The 13,813-nt window shown below is 42.1% G+C and overlaps 1 protein-coding gene across 1 annotated transcript in view; it reads left to right on the top strand.

Annotated features, from left to right (window-relative positions):
* OCA2 (OCA2 melanosomal transmembrane protein) overlaps window positions 1-13,813 on the top strand; it is a 213,418-nt gene that overhangs the window by 21,930 nt on the left and 177,675 nt on the right. The window contains exon 3 of the mRNA XM_075057243.1: window positions 5,509-5,798. Within this exon, the coding sequence (XP_074913344.1) occupies window positions 5,509-5,798 (290 nt within the window). The remainder of the gene's footprint in view (window positions 1-5,508; window positions 5,799-13,813) is intronic.

The raw sequence follows: 13,813 nt of genomic DNA, 5'->3' as shown, positions 1-13,813 counted from the left end.
AACAGCTCTATGCTGCCCCACCTCCAGCAGATCTGGCCATGCAGTACATGGATTAGGAAAGCACATTGCTGTCAGGCAGACACCCTCCTCTTGACTATGGAAATGCAGCAACTTGCTGGAAGCTATGAAGTTCTGCCAGTTTGTAATTGTGGTATTTTAAACAGTTTACAACCTCATGAGAGAGAATATAAGGTATCTGGGCTTTAATGGTTTGTTGTGTCTGGGAGCCACCACCACCTGGGAACAGCTCTCATGGGAACAATTTCTTCTTGGGCAGACCAATGGAGACAAAGCTTCTTATAGCCCATCACCCTACTTCTACCTGCCACATAGCCCTCCCTTCAGCCCTGGGCCAAGAATTCATGGGGAATGTAAGTAGTGAGTCTTAATTATCTTAGACGAGAGCCTCAGGCGGTCTTATTTGTATGGTTGGTGCATAATGATAAAGGTTTAGCCACATTATTCCTCTTGCCACTGATGGATGGCAAGAGAAAGTGCCCCCCAAAACACGGAAGGGTCAGTAGTGACAACGTGCTGTGGCCTGCCCTGCAGCCCCACTCTGCACACCATGCTCTGTTGTCTTCCCACTTGGTCATGCAAGGGAGGGCTGCTCTGCGCCGCGGTATTCTGTGCAATCCTTAACACTACCCTATGGGGTAATGGGGATCCTCTATGCAGGATAGGCAGGGGTTTTGTGGAAAACAGCTGCACTGGAACATACTGTGAAATCCTGGATGTCCAAGTGACTTGTTACACCCTGTATGCCCGAACCAGTCTTACGTCCTTCCTACAGCTATAAACACTTTCTATTTATAAGAGAAAACACAACAATTAACAAATACTGAGAATTCTTGCTTGTACATGACAGCATTAGACACCGCAGTACCCTTCCTTTACTCAAAATAAATAAACATAAATAAGTGTGTTTTGGCAGTGGTAGTGTGGGAGTGGGTGCGTTGTCTTGTTTTTAGATCGCAGCTCTAGGGATAGGTTTTCAGCTGAGTTTTCATATACTAGTCCTGGGAATGGTTCCCCACTGTCCGTGGGACGGCAGGGTCAGGGATACGTGCGGCAATGGCCATGCAAGGACAAGCCTGCGATGGGAGGGTTTCTGAGATGCAGTACTGAAGCCCTGCTTTGTTTCTGTGGGCTACAGGCTAAGAATAATGACTCTCCTCCCTGCTGCCGAGACCATTTTAAGGTTTACTTTGCCACGGGAGGCTAGTACAACATCACCCGTCTCACTTGTGGGGAAGCTGTTAGGAGATGTGTATCTGGAGGGAGGTGCATATATAGAAAGGTGCCTCGGTGGCACGTCTGCCTTGGCATATTCTGCCAGTGTGAGGCTGCGGGAGGTTCCTCGCAGCAGCTCGTATGTGTGGCCTCTGCAGTGCTCCTGGCACAGGGGCACACTGACAGAGCAGTCGGAGCAGGACACAGGTGTATTTAGTCTCAGATGCTATAAAGACACTTCCCAGGCAGGTGAGATTTGGCTTGAAATTTCCTTGGGAGAGAGGCTCCCAGGCAGATGCAAGCTCTGGGGGCTGAGCGTGAGTGTTGCTTCAAGAGCTATGTTCTCCTTCCTCTGGGTAAGGCAGGCATGCGGGCACACTCCCCTCAGCAGCACCTCACCCTCCCTCTTCAGCTAGTTATTTTTTAGAATTTTGGTTTCTGCCTGATAATGGGAAGGTGACTTAGTGCAGAGGTAATGTTTTTTTTCCAGTCTTGGTGGGAGAAAGGCTTTGATGGATAATAAGATGTGCAAGACAGGAAACATGCTATTTCTGGGCATTACCTGGAGCAGTTGTGATATTTCGTAGTCTCATGGCCCCTGAGATTAAATTCTGCTTCATTTTTTGATTGCAAAAATGCTATGCTGTGCTTATTGATACCCAGGAGAATAAAGTTTTAAATGATGATGTATTACCAGCTACATCATTTGCCTCCAGCATTTTGTTTTGCAACCAAAAAGCAGGCTACGCAAAGCCTCTTAAATAAAATAATATGTACCCTGTTGATCTTATTAGCACCTGAAAAGTTGAAAACAAAAGAATTCTGTACTAGTACTTTAAAAGTGGATGTTCAACTGCTTGTATTGGGATGAAAGGGATGAAAAGGGATAAGAAACATGGCTTAAATACTGTATTAGCCCTTTTATAGTTAAACTCCAGATGGGTGGTTGCTGGATCAATTTCTAAAATTCTAAAATCAGCTAAAAAAACCCTTGCTGGTACATGGCTCCAGAGAGATGAACCCAAAATGAACTTCCCTTGGCTAAAATCTCTTCTCACCTTCACATGATAACATCTCACCTATGTCCCATTCCTGATGGAGGCATTGCAAGATCAGAAAAAGGAATAAAAGTGAAGAAAAGTTCTCTAACTAGAGAGAAATGTGATCATTTGAGAATTTCTTGAATGGTAAATGTACCGATGTCTTAGAAGCTTAGATACCATGGTGATAGTTGCCTTAGCAATGTTTTAGCTACGTAGGTAATCACAATCAAACTTGTCTCTTGTGGCAAAATGATGCTGTATTATTTTATTTTTTTGCAAAGCTTTTGTGTATGTGTAATAATGTGGTTTATGATTTTGTATCCAGGCATCATATTTTCTCTCAAGCTTCTTGTCCTTGGCATCCTTTTATTTTTTCACTCATGTTAATTCTGAAAATAAATGTCTTTCATGCTAATGTTGTGTACATATGAAAGCCTGGCTAATTTAGTCCTTACTCACCTCAAAATAAAAATTTCCCACTTTTGGGGTGAGACAGGATCAATTTTAGAGATTGTATTCAGGTTCTCATGTTTTAAAAACTAGTACAGCCTGAGTTGCTGTGGGTTTACTGCTCATGTTTCCACAGCCTGACATCATTTAAAAATCTGTGTATTTTCACAGCAGGCACTCAGGCAAACCAAATGTCATGAAAAATGGAATAAATGGGCAGATATCTCAATTATGATTTAGAGAGTGTCTTAATAAAACCAGTATGTAAACATATAAAATGAGATTGAAGACAAGAGCAATTATCTGTTGCATTTGGAGTTGGAAATACGCATTTCAAAGTTATTTATTAGGAAGGAAGGCAGTTTGGGATTTTAGAACAGGCAAACCTGGCTGCCTGGTAGGGCAGCAGGCTACCAGAGGTGACAAGAAGCTGTTGGTGGGGCAGTGGTGGGCCCTGTGTCGTGTGCGTTGGCCCTCCCAACACCTCCAGCCTCAGATCCCACAGTGCAGGAGTGGCAAACCTGGCTTTCCAGGACTTTCACTCAGGATTTTGCCTTGGATCACCAAAATTCAGTGCTTTCGAGGCTGTGGAGAAGCCCTGGACCAGCTCAATGACAGTGTGTTTGGTGTTATATCAGCCATCTTGTGCTTCTTACACCAGGTGATGAAAGGGCTTGTCCCTCTATGGAAATAGCTAGGGGAGAGGTGTTATCCATTGAAAATTGAAGTGTCTTCAGTGTTTTTTGATGTATGCTAGCCATGTCTAAAAATGGGAGCCCTGTGAAGCCAATAGCTGCCACCTTCTTTCTTTCAGTAATTCACCACAATCTCTCTACCTTCCTTTTCTTTTTTTCTTCCTTTCAAGAAAACCAAGAAAGAACAAGTAAACAAAGGCTTATTTAGGTTGATGTTTTCCAAGCTGCTAATCATAGACTCACAGAACAGCTCAGGTTGGAAGGGACCTCAGAAGATGATCTGGTGCAACCTTTTGTGGGAAAGGGAGCCTAGATGAGATTATCTGGCACCCTGTCCAGTCGTGTCTTGAAAACCTCCAGCGATGAGGACTCTACCACGTCCCTGGGGAGGTTGTTCCAGTGATTCTCACTATAAAAAATTTCTTTCTTATATCGAGATGAAACCTATCCTCGTGCAACTTGTACCCATTGCCCCTTGTCTTCTCCATGTGGCTCCTTGTGAAAAGAGAGCCTGCTCTCTTTGTAGCCACCCTTTAAGTACTGGAATACTGCAGTGAGGCCCCCCTGAGCCTTCTCTTCCCCAGGGAAAAAAGACCTAACTCCTTCAGTCTTTTCTCATAGGGCAGATTCTTCAGCCCTTTGATTACTTTTGTGGCCCTCCTTTAGACTCCCTCCAGTCTGTCTGCATCTTTTTTGAATGGTGGGGACCAGGACTGGATGCAGTACTCCAGCCATTGTGTAATGATGGGAAGAGTCAAGTTTGTCAATCTGCTTGTAAGGACAGGTGAAGAAGATCAGGATATGAGAACTAAGGGCACTGGGAATAGAAAGAAAAAGAAATGCAGGACTGGGGGAGGAAATGCCACCTGGGGAAATTCTGATTTAGATTTGGCTAGCAAGCGCGCCTTTGCTTGGAGCCAAGAGCTGCATTTGTGGTGACTTGTGTGCCCAGTCTTTTTCCTCCGGACCCTCCATTTCCTACTAGCCTGCAAGGCCATGAGAGCTCAAAGCTGCACAAAATCATCGTTAGGTTTTTGTTGTTTCTGTTTCTAGTGATTTCTCCTACTGGGACCAAAGCAGACCCTATTCCCTATTACTGTGCTATTTTTGCCCATAGCTCTGCAGGTCTACCTGTGTGTCCTGTGCTGAGATCTCTGCAGGGAGGAGCAGGTGTGTGCTCCGACAAGGCTGTTCTCCCCAGCCGCGGGGATATCGGAGGCTGACGGGCCTGTTTCCCGAGCTGTTGCTGTCCTCTGCGGTGGCTTTGGCACTTTACACTGAAATATTCCCGTGATTAAACTCCACAGCATGCATTTAAGACAGGCTGATCTTTAACTCAGTCTTTGTGTCTGATTTGTGCACTTTGTGGGATTCTGAAGTGTTTTTTATAACTTTTCATGATGAATTTTAATGATAAGAGCATAAAAGCTTTTTGACTATTATGCACTAAGTTTTATTATAATCACCGTTAATAATCATATAATAGAACCTAATTTTCATCAAGGTTTGATTCACATTTCATAAATGCCTCTGGCAACTGCTGAAATGGCACGTTGTCTTCATAAAACTTGAGTACCTTCTCTGCTTAACGAGGGGCCATCAGCTGTGGCAGAGCTTCAGCATGACAGGGCTTTCCAAGGGAGCCTGAGGGCTGGGAGGAAAGCGGTGGCTTTGGTGGTGCTGCTGGAGAAAATCGGTGTCATGATGGTGAAGCAGTGCTGTTATAAGCTGGGAAGATGTTCCACACCAGTGGCTCCTGTGCCTCTGCTGCGGAGATGATTTTGGCTTATTCTGTGGGATAGGCCAGTGCAAGTTGCTGGGAAATTTGTGGGAGAAAATCATAGTAGACATGGAAAAAGAAGATGACCCATCTCTTTATGTATTTCAATGCTTCTTATAATGACTAATTTTGAAGTTGCAAAGATGTTTGAAACACTGGAATTATTCCTGGTGGAAATAAAAGAACAAGAGAAATATCCAAAGGTGCACAAAAAATCTTCTGCTTGGCATTTTTAACATGCTTATACTGAAGCAAACATTGAGTCAATTCAATTTAGTCCTAATATATTTGTTTTCACTTTCTTTAGGAGAACACCCCCCAGGGACAGATGTACTTGGATAACAAAGATGACAGTACAATTTCTAGACAACAAGAGATGGAGCTGAATCAGACATCTTTACATCAAACCAGTTTATCTCCAAAGGTGGCAGCCAAACCCGTGACCAGAAGTTGCAGTGAGCTGCGGCTATTAAAAGAGTATCATGGCATGGTAGCGAATCTCGGAGAACCACAGACCCTGTGTGAAAAAACAGCAATAGGGGAGGATGGCTGCATTGCTCTGGGGAAAGATTTCAGTCCTGTCCCCATGCAGGGAAGGTAAGAATAAGGACAAACAGAATATTTTTTCTCCTAATCCAGATTAATTTTTATTTCCTTGAAGAGCAGATACGTATGTTCATTACATGAATATTTTTTCTCCCACCCACATAGAGAACAGGAAGCTTAATGGGACATCAGGACAGTCCTAATTGCCATGGGGGGGAGGGTGTGGATCACTGGATTTCTGAACTAATCTCAGCTTTAATAGCACCCATGGGCCAATTTTACTGTGTTTTCAAGACCAGACACATGGCTTTTCTTCCCTACTTGGTGTCACAAAACACACAGAGATAAAGCAGTTTTCATGTCCCACCCCTCACCTCTTTCAGAGAGATGCATCATAAAGCCATAAGCTGAATCACTATGGCTGAGACTGCGAACATTAAAATGGCACTAATAACACAACTGTGACAGCTGGCACACCACATATCAAGTGTATAAGGAGTGTGTGCTCCTTGGGTATCCTCTCCTGCATCAGGAAAGGTGCAGGTTTGTGGGCAGGGGTGCTAGTCTTTCCTGTTGCAACAGATACAACATCAGCAATTCTACTTATAAGTGTTCAGAAATATTTTATAGACCCCAAAATATTGCAGGTGACTTTTTAAACCAGAAAAGGCAGAGCAGAATCCTGGGTCTTACCTGTAGTCAGCTAGACTTTTCATCCAAAGAACAGAATTTTCTTTTTATTTCTCTCTCTCCTTCCCTTCCTCCTCTTCATGTGGTTCTCCACAGCTGTTCCTGTCAGGTGGGAGATGCAGTCCTGGGGGCTCCCCATAGTCCTGGGCATGCTGGTCACATCCCTGTGTTGCTGAGCAGGGCTGAGGGCTGTCTTGTGGCCCTGCAGCTCAGTTAGTTAGAAGGAAATCTGCTTATACTGGGAGGAAAGGAAGCTTGGGATGTTTTAGTAAGTTCCCTGATCTGGGCAAGGGGGAGCCAGGCTAGCCGGATGAGCTTTGCTGTGCCCCTTACTTACCTAGAGTGTAAGTGTGTCCTATAAGTTTACAGCAAACCAAGTCAAGGTTTTATGTGCATCTGAAAGTATTTCAGTCAGAGTGAGATTTGGAAATCATTATAGCTATGCTTTCCAAATATTAAAAGAATAATCAAATTGACAGCTTGACCACAAAAGCCGTATAAATCCTTTAGAAATGATTTTTGGAGTATTTGAGGATTTGTTGTGTTGACTAAGAGTTTTACTGACAGAATCAAATCTCGTAAAAGTTCTTCAGTTCAGCATGTGGTGAGGGTGAGTTAATGTTTTGAAAGAGCACGGTAAGCACAATGCATATGTGAGGACGGGAGGAAGGCAGGGGAAGGGAAAGACTGGGTGTACCTGGAGACAACGTTTTTCTTTTGCAAATTCACATATATGTCTTGCTACAGGTGTGTTTACCACTGCTATTTACTGTCTTGTTAACTATCCTTGTACAGGAGCAAAAAACCATGATTGTGTTCTTATGGACCAGCTCTCACCCTTCTAGCTAAATTACTTCCTGTTATTTTCCAGTGGGTGATATGAATTTTTGTACCAGTGATACAGAACTTACTGTAAACCTATGAACCGCAATTTGGAAATGATGGTCACAGGTGCCAGAGATGAAAAATACTAAATCATGGAGGAGCCCACCTTCCTGCAAGCATAGGCAGTAGCTCCAGGTCTTCTGATAACATTGATTTCCTGTTGAGTAAGCTGTAGTCACGGTGCATGATTTAGGAATAGATGTACAATTAAAGAGCCATCCCCATGCTCCCTTACAGACAAATGTATATTTGATCTTCTATAGCAATATATTAGGGCTCAGGAAAGGATCTCCTGAAATTTCTCCTTGTTGATCTTTACCTCGTTTGCTCCTCCAATATTGATTTTATTTTTTTTTTGCAAGGAGACGAATCTTATCTGGCTCTTCTTAGTATGTATTTTAAGCCAACATACATTAGGTGCAGTTTAAATATCGATGTGATCTGTGTGACCCCACTAGTATGAGTAATTACCCTTAAATCATTGGGACTACTCAACAGAATGCAGATAAAAACATGGATAAACCTTTGCAGGCTCACGAGTTGTTTGATTAGTTTCATTAGAATGAGAATTAGCTTTTAATGTAAATTGTTCTTTTGCTTGCAAAGAAAACTACTAATAATTAAAAAAAGAGACCAAATCCTTTTTTTTTTTTCTATAAAGAGGTTCACTAAATTGGCATGTCTGTATGGTTTGTTTTAATGCATCTACTTAACTTAAATTGGTGAATTATCTTTCAGGGATAAGATTCCCATGTTCTCTAAATTGTTCAAATGTACACTGAGACAAGACTTTCCAAAGAATCTTTTTAACTGAACAGGAGATTTTTCTCGGTTGCTAAAATTGTCTTTAAGAAGGTGTTCTTGAGTTAAGCGGGGCCCTTTTCCTGGGGACACAGATGTCCACCCTATTCTGGACTGAACGTTTCCATTTGTCTGCAGCACAATCCTGCAGGTATTTTGTGGTCAGTGTGCATATTGTCTCAGGCTGCCTGCCTGTCAAAATGCCTTCTCATTTACTTTGCATACTGAAGAATAGTACCTTCTGACTCCAGCTTTTACTGCATTGCCTTAGGCTCCCTGGGCTCTGCGTGAGGAGGTCTGGACCATCCACAGCGGTCACTCCACTGACTTTGTCTTTCCAGAGCATCCTTCCCCCTGAAATAAACCTGTCCGCCTTCTTGTGAGTGACTTATTTCCTTCAGTCCTGCTCGCTGTGGGAAATGCAGCCATGCCTCTCTGAAGTGGACTATGAATGAGCTCCAGTGGCATTCAATGGGAATGCACCTGGCCTCGGTGTACATTTACACTGAACTGTGGTGTAGTTTGGTCTATCAGAAATACAGGTTTTAAAGTACTGGAAAATGGTAGTGCAGTCTTCTTTTTGATTTTGCACTTATCTCATTCTGCTCAGCCTTTAAACAATGGATTGATGAGGCTCTTTTTCATTACAGTTACATGAAAGTGGCTTTTGCAGTCGATAGACATTAGTCCAAGCCACCTTCCTGAGCCCCTTACCTTGCAGTAAGATTTCACACTGCTCTGTGGCAGCATGTGCAAAGCTCTTCAGGTCAGCCCTGACATCTCCAAAAGCACAGGCTACTTCCCTCCATCATGTCTCTGCATGTATGTGATGTGGCCACAAAAAAGGCCCCTTGCTTGCCTTGGTCTCATCATCGTCAGTGCTACTTCCATGGGAGAAGCCTAACGGCATGCCTTTATATCAATCCAATCCGAAATCCTCCTTCGTGATCCACAGGAAGAGGGTGAAGTCAGCTGTTTTCGGCTTAGGAGTTAGTAAGCCTCGAAGGCCATCTACAGAAATGAGATGAATAGTAATTATTAATTGCATGTAACCAATTACTTTGTGCTGCTATTTAAAACTATGTTACTGAAAAAAGAAGGGCATTCATTGGAATAGAAAACTGGTGGCAGGTGGTGGAAGAGGGGAGTAATAGAGTAACAAGACCCTGTGGCATTCATTTCTTATTGCCTTTTGGTGCCTTTCGGTGCCTTTCTTTCTTTGATGTAATTGCTGGTTGTACCTCCTTTAGGTGGTCAGATAATAACATTATCTTCTTAGAAAAAAAAGATGTGCATTCATTATGTCATGAACTTTTAATGAGAAATTAGACTGTGAAAGCAAGGTGATGAAAGCAAACTCTAGAGTTATTCCACTGAAGTTATATTTGGATGGATTTGGCCCTGGAATTTGCTGGTCATTTAATATGATAGTCCTTGGAAATTTTTTTCTTTAATCTTTGTGCCTCATTAAGAAGATTAATCTCTGGGATAACAAAAAATAATCTCTTTTTTTTTTTTTGAATCTGCTTGAATTTGTGTTTCATCAAGCAAAACTATTTCTTTCAGCATTTCTCCTGTCCCTCAGTTTCACTTATGTAATGCTCACTTACGTAAGAAAAAGTAAAAACAATCAACCAAATCCAACTCTTTCTTTGCCCTGAATCTGTGGTCCCACGATCAGTAAGGAGATTGGTTTGCAATGAGAAGGTCAGTGAGTTAAAAATGCCTATTGAATTCTCAGTTTGCAGCAATACCGTGGAAAGATTGCAATTGTATTTCCTGTTAGCTGGAGAAGCTGGGAGACGATAAGCTATTGTATAGTGAAAAGTCAATATGAAAGTGAAGTTATGCCTTTAGCAGTGAGGGATTATAAATCTCAACTTTTATTTTTTAATTATGTTGATGTATTGCTACTTTTAAAGGACATTTATGAGACTTAGAATTAGATGTCAAGAAGACATGGTTACTGTCTAAATAAGTAAAATTTATGTGACAATTTAAAAGCTTCTTCAGACAGGGGAAAAAAACTGAGGGAAAAAACCTTAAAAACATTCAAACCACATTTTTTGTGTGTCCTAAGACTAATTTTGATCTTTGGCTATTAGAATAAAATGGGATCATCTTCTGTTCAACAGTGAAACAGGGAAAGCGGTCATTTTCACATCATAATTGCATGTTTGTGTAGGAAGGATTCTGATATTTCATGTCAATCACACAAACAGTAGAGAAGAGTCCAGGACAGATAGATGACTTCACAGCAAACCGTCACATTCATCATTCTTGTGTGGCTTCTGGTGATCTTGCTTGCTGCCTGAGTGGTGACACTTTTGTCTTTCTTTCCATTTCTTATCTGCAGTGAATGTTTCTGAGTTTTGATTCCCTGTGACAATCTTTAAATGCTATTTATGCTATGACACTGCAGAGAACAAATATTAAAGAAGTTTTAAAGTAATGACTTTACTAATTGATTTAATTTGGTCAATTTGGTTTTGAATATACTCTCCCAAGCATTTGTTGCTAACATGGAGGCATGTGGCTGCAACACAGCTTGTCATGAGCAAACTGTGTAGGGGCATGGGGCTGCTGACTCTCTTAGCTCAGATTGCAGCTCCCTGCTGTTGCCCCTACTACATCACAAAATACCATTCAAAACCTGAAAAACTCAAAAGAAGCAATACACAGCTCTAGCAAACCTTTAGTTTGAATGGTAGGAAGTATAACAGAAAGACAACATTATGCACAATAGACAAATAAATAAGTTATTGGAAAGTTCTGCTGCCCCCTTCTAACTTTCTGTTCCCCATTTCCTGGAAGAAAGCATCTTGGAGTGGTAACGGAAGGAAGACAGAAATGTGGCCGTATGGCATAACTTAGGGAGAATGTTTGGCTTCATTTGAGTACAAGGGGTGCGTTCAGCAAAAGACTGATTTTTAACTTAGGTTTTGCCGTTAATGAAACATACAGAAACTGACCTCACTCATGATAAATTTCCCCATGTTCAGAGTTATTTAATTTCTCTGTTGCTGTGTACTATTCATCATCTCAGTGCTTATTTCTCATAATGATTTACAATATCTCAGATTGGTCATGTACTATGATTTCTGTTCTGTCATCAGCAGACTAAAACCATAGCACTCTCATGTAGCCACTCAAATGCTTTTTGATTCTGACAGGACATTTGGGTAAACAAAAATCCACCACTATTAATTTTTTTTTCAAAGTGCGTGCTCTGTTGAAAGAATTAGGGGGTACTAATTAACTGCTTCACACTTTTCCAGCTGTCAGGCTAAAAACTGAACTCAGCACTCTGTGAAAAATTTGCAGTGTAACAACTTCCAAAGATTAAATGTTTCAATTGAGTCCCTGTGACATTCCACAAAACTGTTGAATTTTGCAAGCAGCTGCTCTCTTCCTAATGGTTAATAATATGGTTATGTGGGGTTCGTCTTCGTTAGACCTCTTATGCCAATTGTGGAAAGATGCCAGTGGCATACAAGCTTCAATCCTCTTTGGGGCTGGACAGCTGTTTCCTCACGTAAACCTCTGTTTAAACAGGGGAAGGCTTTTAATGTTAGCAATGATTTTTTTTTACATTGTAAGGTCGAATGGTTAAGCCAAGCAGAGGGCCAGACTTTGAAAAGAAATGTGTTGCACAGGGGCAGTCACAGTTGAGCAAGAGGGCTTGCATGGGGCCTAAATAGCTGTTGTGAGGACTAGCTATCCATGTAAGATGAAGCAAATAACTCAGTCACTCAGTATCCCTCAATTAAGCTTTTCTTTGAAAAACTGTTCTGTGTGCTTTGTTCCTGGCTGATGTGCCTGTGTGCAGGTGGCAGCTCTGACATACTAAAAAATTTGTGGGAATCAGAACTTTGCACTAGCAGGTGGTCAAATGATACTAATTAATAAGAATTCAGTTTTGTCCCCAGTTTTCTGCCACGTAGGTGGCAAAGGCTTTATGGGGGGGAGAACAGTTGAGCCTTTGCTGACAGTGACTGGGGAGAAGGAAAATGAAGCATTGGAAGTCCATGGCCCTTTCATGTGTCACTGCATCAGGTGGACGTGCGGATAGGCAGGCACTGCGGTGCTGTTGTTGGGTGGCAAATGGTCTGCATGATAACATGGCAACTTTTCCATGGGCTCAGGCCCTGAGGCTGAAGGATGGAGCAAGGCAAAACCTGAATGTGCAGCCAAAAATAGTGGAGAAAGGGAGTCATGGAGAGGAATCTGATGTTTGACAGTAAGTCTAGACCACTTAGCTTTAAGGCTTGCACCTCAGTGAGCCTGAGGTAGGGCAGGAGCCCATGAACTTTGCAGGGTGTGGGAGGAGAGAGCCCAGGACAAGGGCAGCTTGGTATCAAGGTCCAGTCATAAAAGAAGTAATGCCAGTGGGGCTCCCTTACTGTAAATGTCCTGTAGGAAGTGGATGTATGATCTCCACTCTGCTCTGAGGGATAGTAAACACACACTTCCTAACTCTTAAGTGTATGGGCCACCAGCCTCCAAGGCATTCTTTTTTTATTTTTTTTTCTCTTTCAATTTATCACTCTAAATAAATAATGAAACATCAATTGAAACAGCAACTGTAACTCAGGTATTCTAAGTAAATTTCTTGATAATCAGCGTTGGTTTGTTTATCTCCTCCTCTTGCTTCCTCTTCCAGTGACTATTATTTTGTTGAAAATATAAGGGCCTGAAGGAGGAAGAAAGGAAGGGTTTGCAGGCTACTGTCTTTCCTAGTAGTCAGGGTAGTCAGGTGAGAGCTTGGGTAGCTTAGTTCATACTGAGCATTTGCTGCAAAATACTGCCTCAGCCTCTGCCCAGGCTGCTGGAGAGCTGCTGCTGAGCATGGAGGGAGGCGAGAGGACTCTGAGACGCACATAGAAGGAGAAGCATCTGGGAGGAGAGATATCAGTAAAACACAGAGACAGTAGGAATAGTGAGAAGGATGAATGGAAACCCTTCCATGAGGCTACAGAGAGACACTGGGTGAAGCTGAAATACAGTGTGAAATACAGAGTGAGAGCGGGGTGTAGTGAGCTATGGAGTGAATTAGATAAAAGCAAGTTAATGCTGTGGTTGTAAGCTAGAGTCTGATGCAATCAGTCCTCAGTTATGATAAAAAATTCTAACTCCACTCAAAGCTGCAATTAGCAGAAGAGCATGTAACTGTCAGTCCCAAACCTTAAAGCAAGGCAGCCAAGTTAATGGCATTCCTTGCTTACCCTTACAATTTGATATTCCAAACAAAAATAAGACCTGTTAACAAGATAAAAACATGAAAGGCCATGATCCCTCAAAAAGTAAATCAATCCCACCCTGCGAGGGGTACAGAAAGAAACCTTTCCTTCTTCTCTCCCTTTTTTTTTTTCTTCATAGCTTACTACTGTTAGGAGCACATGTTTTAGAGCATAGTTCTGCTTGGTGACAGAGATGTGTTTCAGTCTGCCCAACACTTTAAATGTCTCTCCCACTAGAATTAATTAGCATTGGAGTGGATTGTCCTCTTGTGTTAGCATTGGAAATCATTCCTCAGCCACAGCAAAAATTTCCAGGATAGTGGCGGTCATACATTTTAGAACTGAAGTTCATGTTAAATTGAATGTAGTTGATGGAAAAATAGATTAATGCAGATGGAAGAAATTAGCCAGTGAATTAAAAAAAAAACAGGGTCACAGTCTGTAGTCTGG

The sequence above is a fragment of the Buteo buteo genome, chromosome 25, assembly GCF_964188355.1.
Source record: "Buteo buteo chromosome 25, bButBut1.hap1.1, whole genome shotgun sequence".
In the NCBI taxonomy this organism is placed as follows: Eukaryota; Metazoa; Chordata; class Aves; order Accipitriformes; family Accipitridae; genus Buteo; species Buteo buteo.
This window is presented reverse-complemented; position numbering and strand designations above follow the sequence as displayed.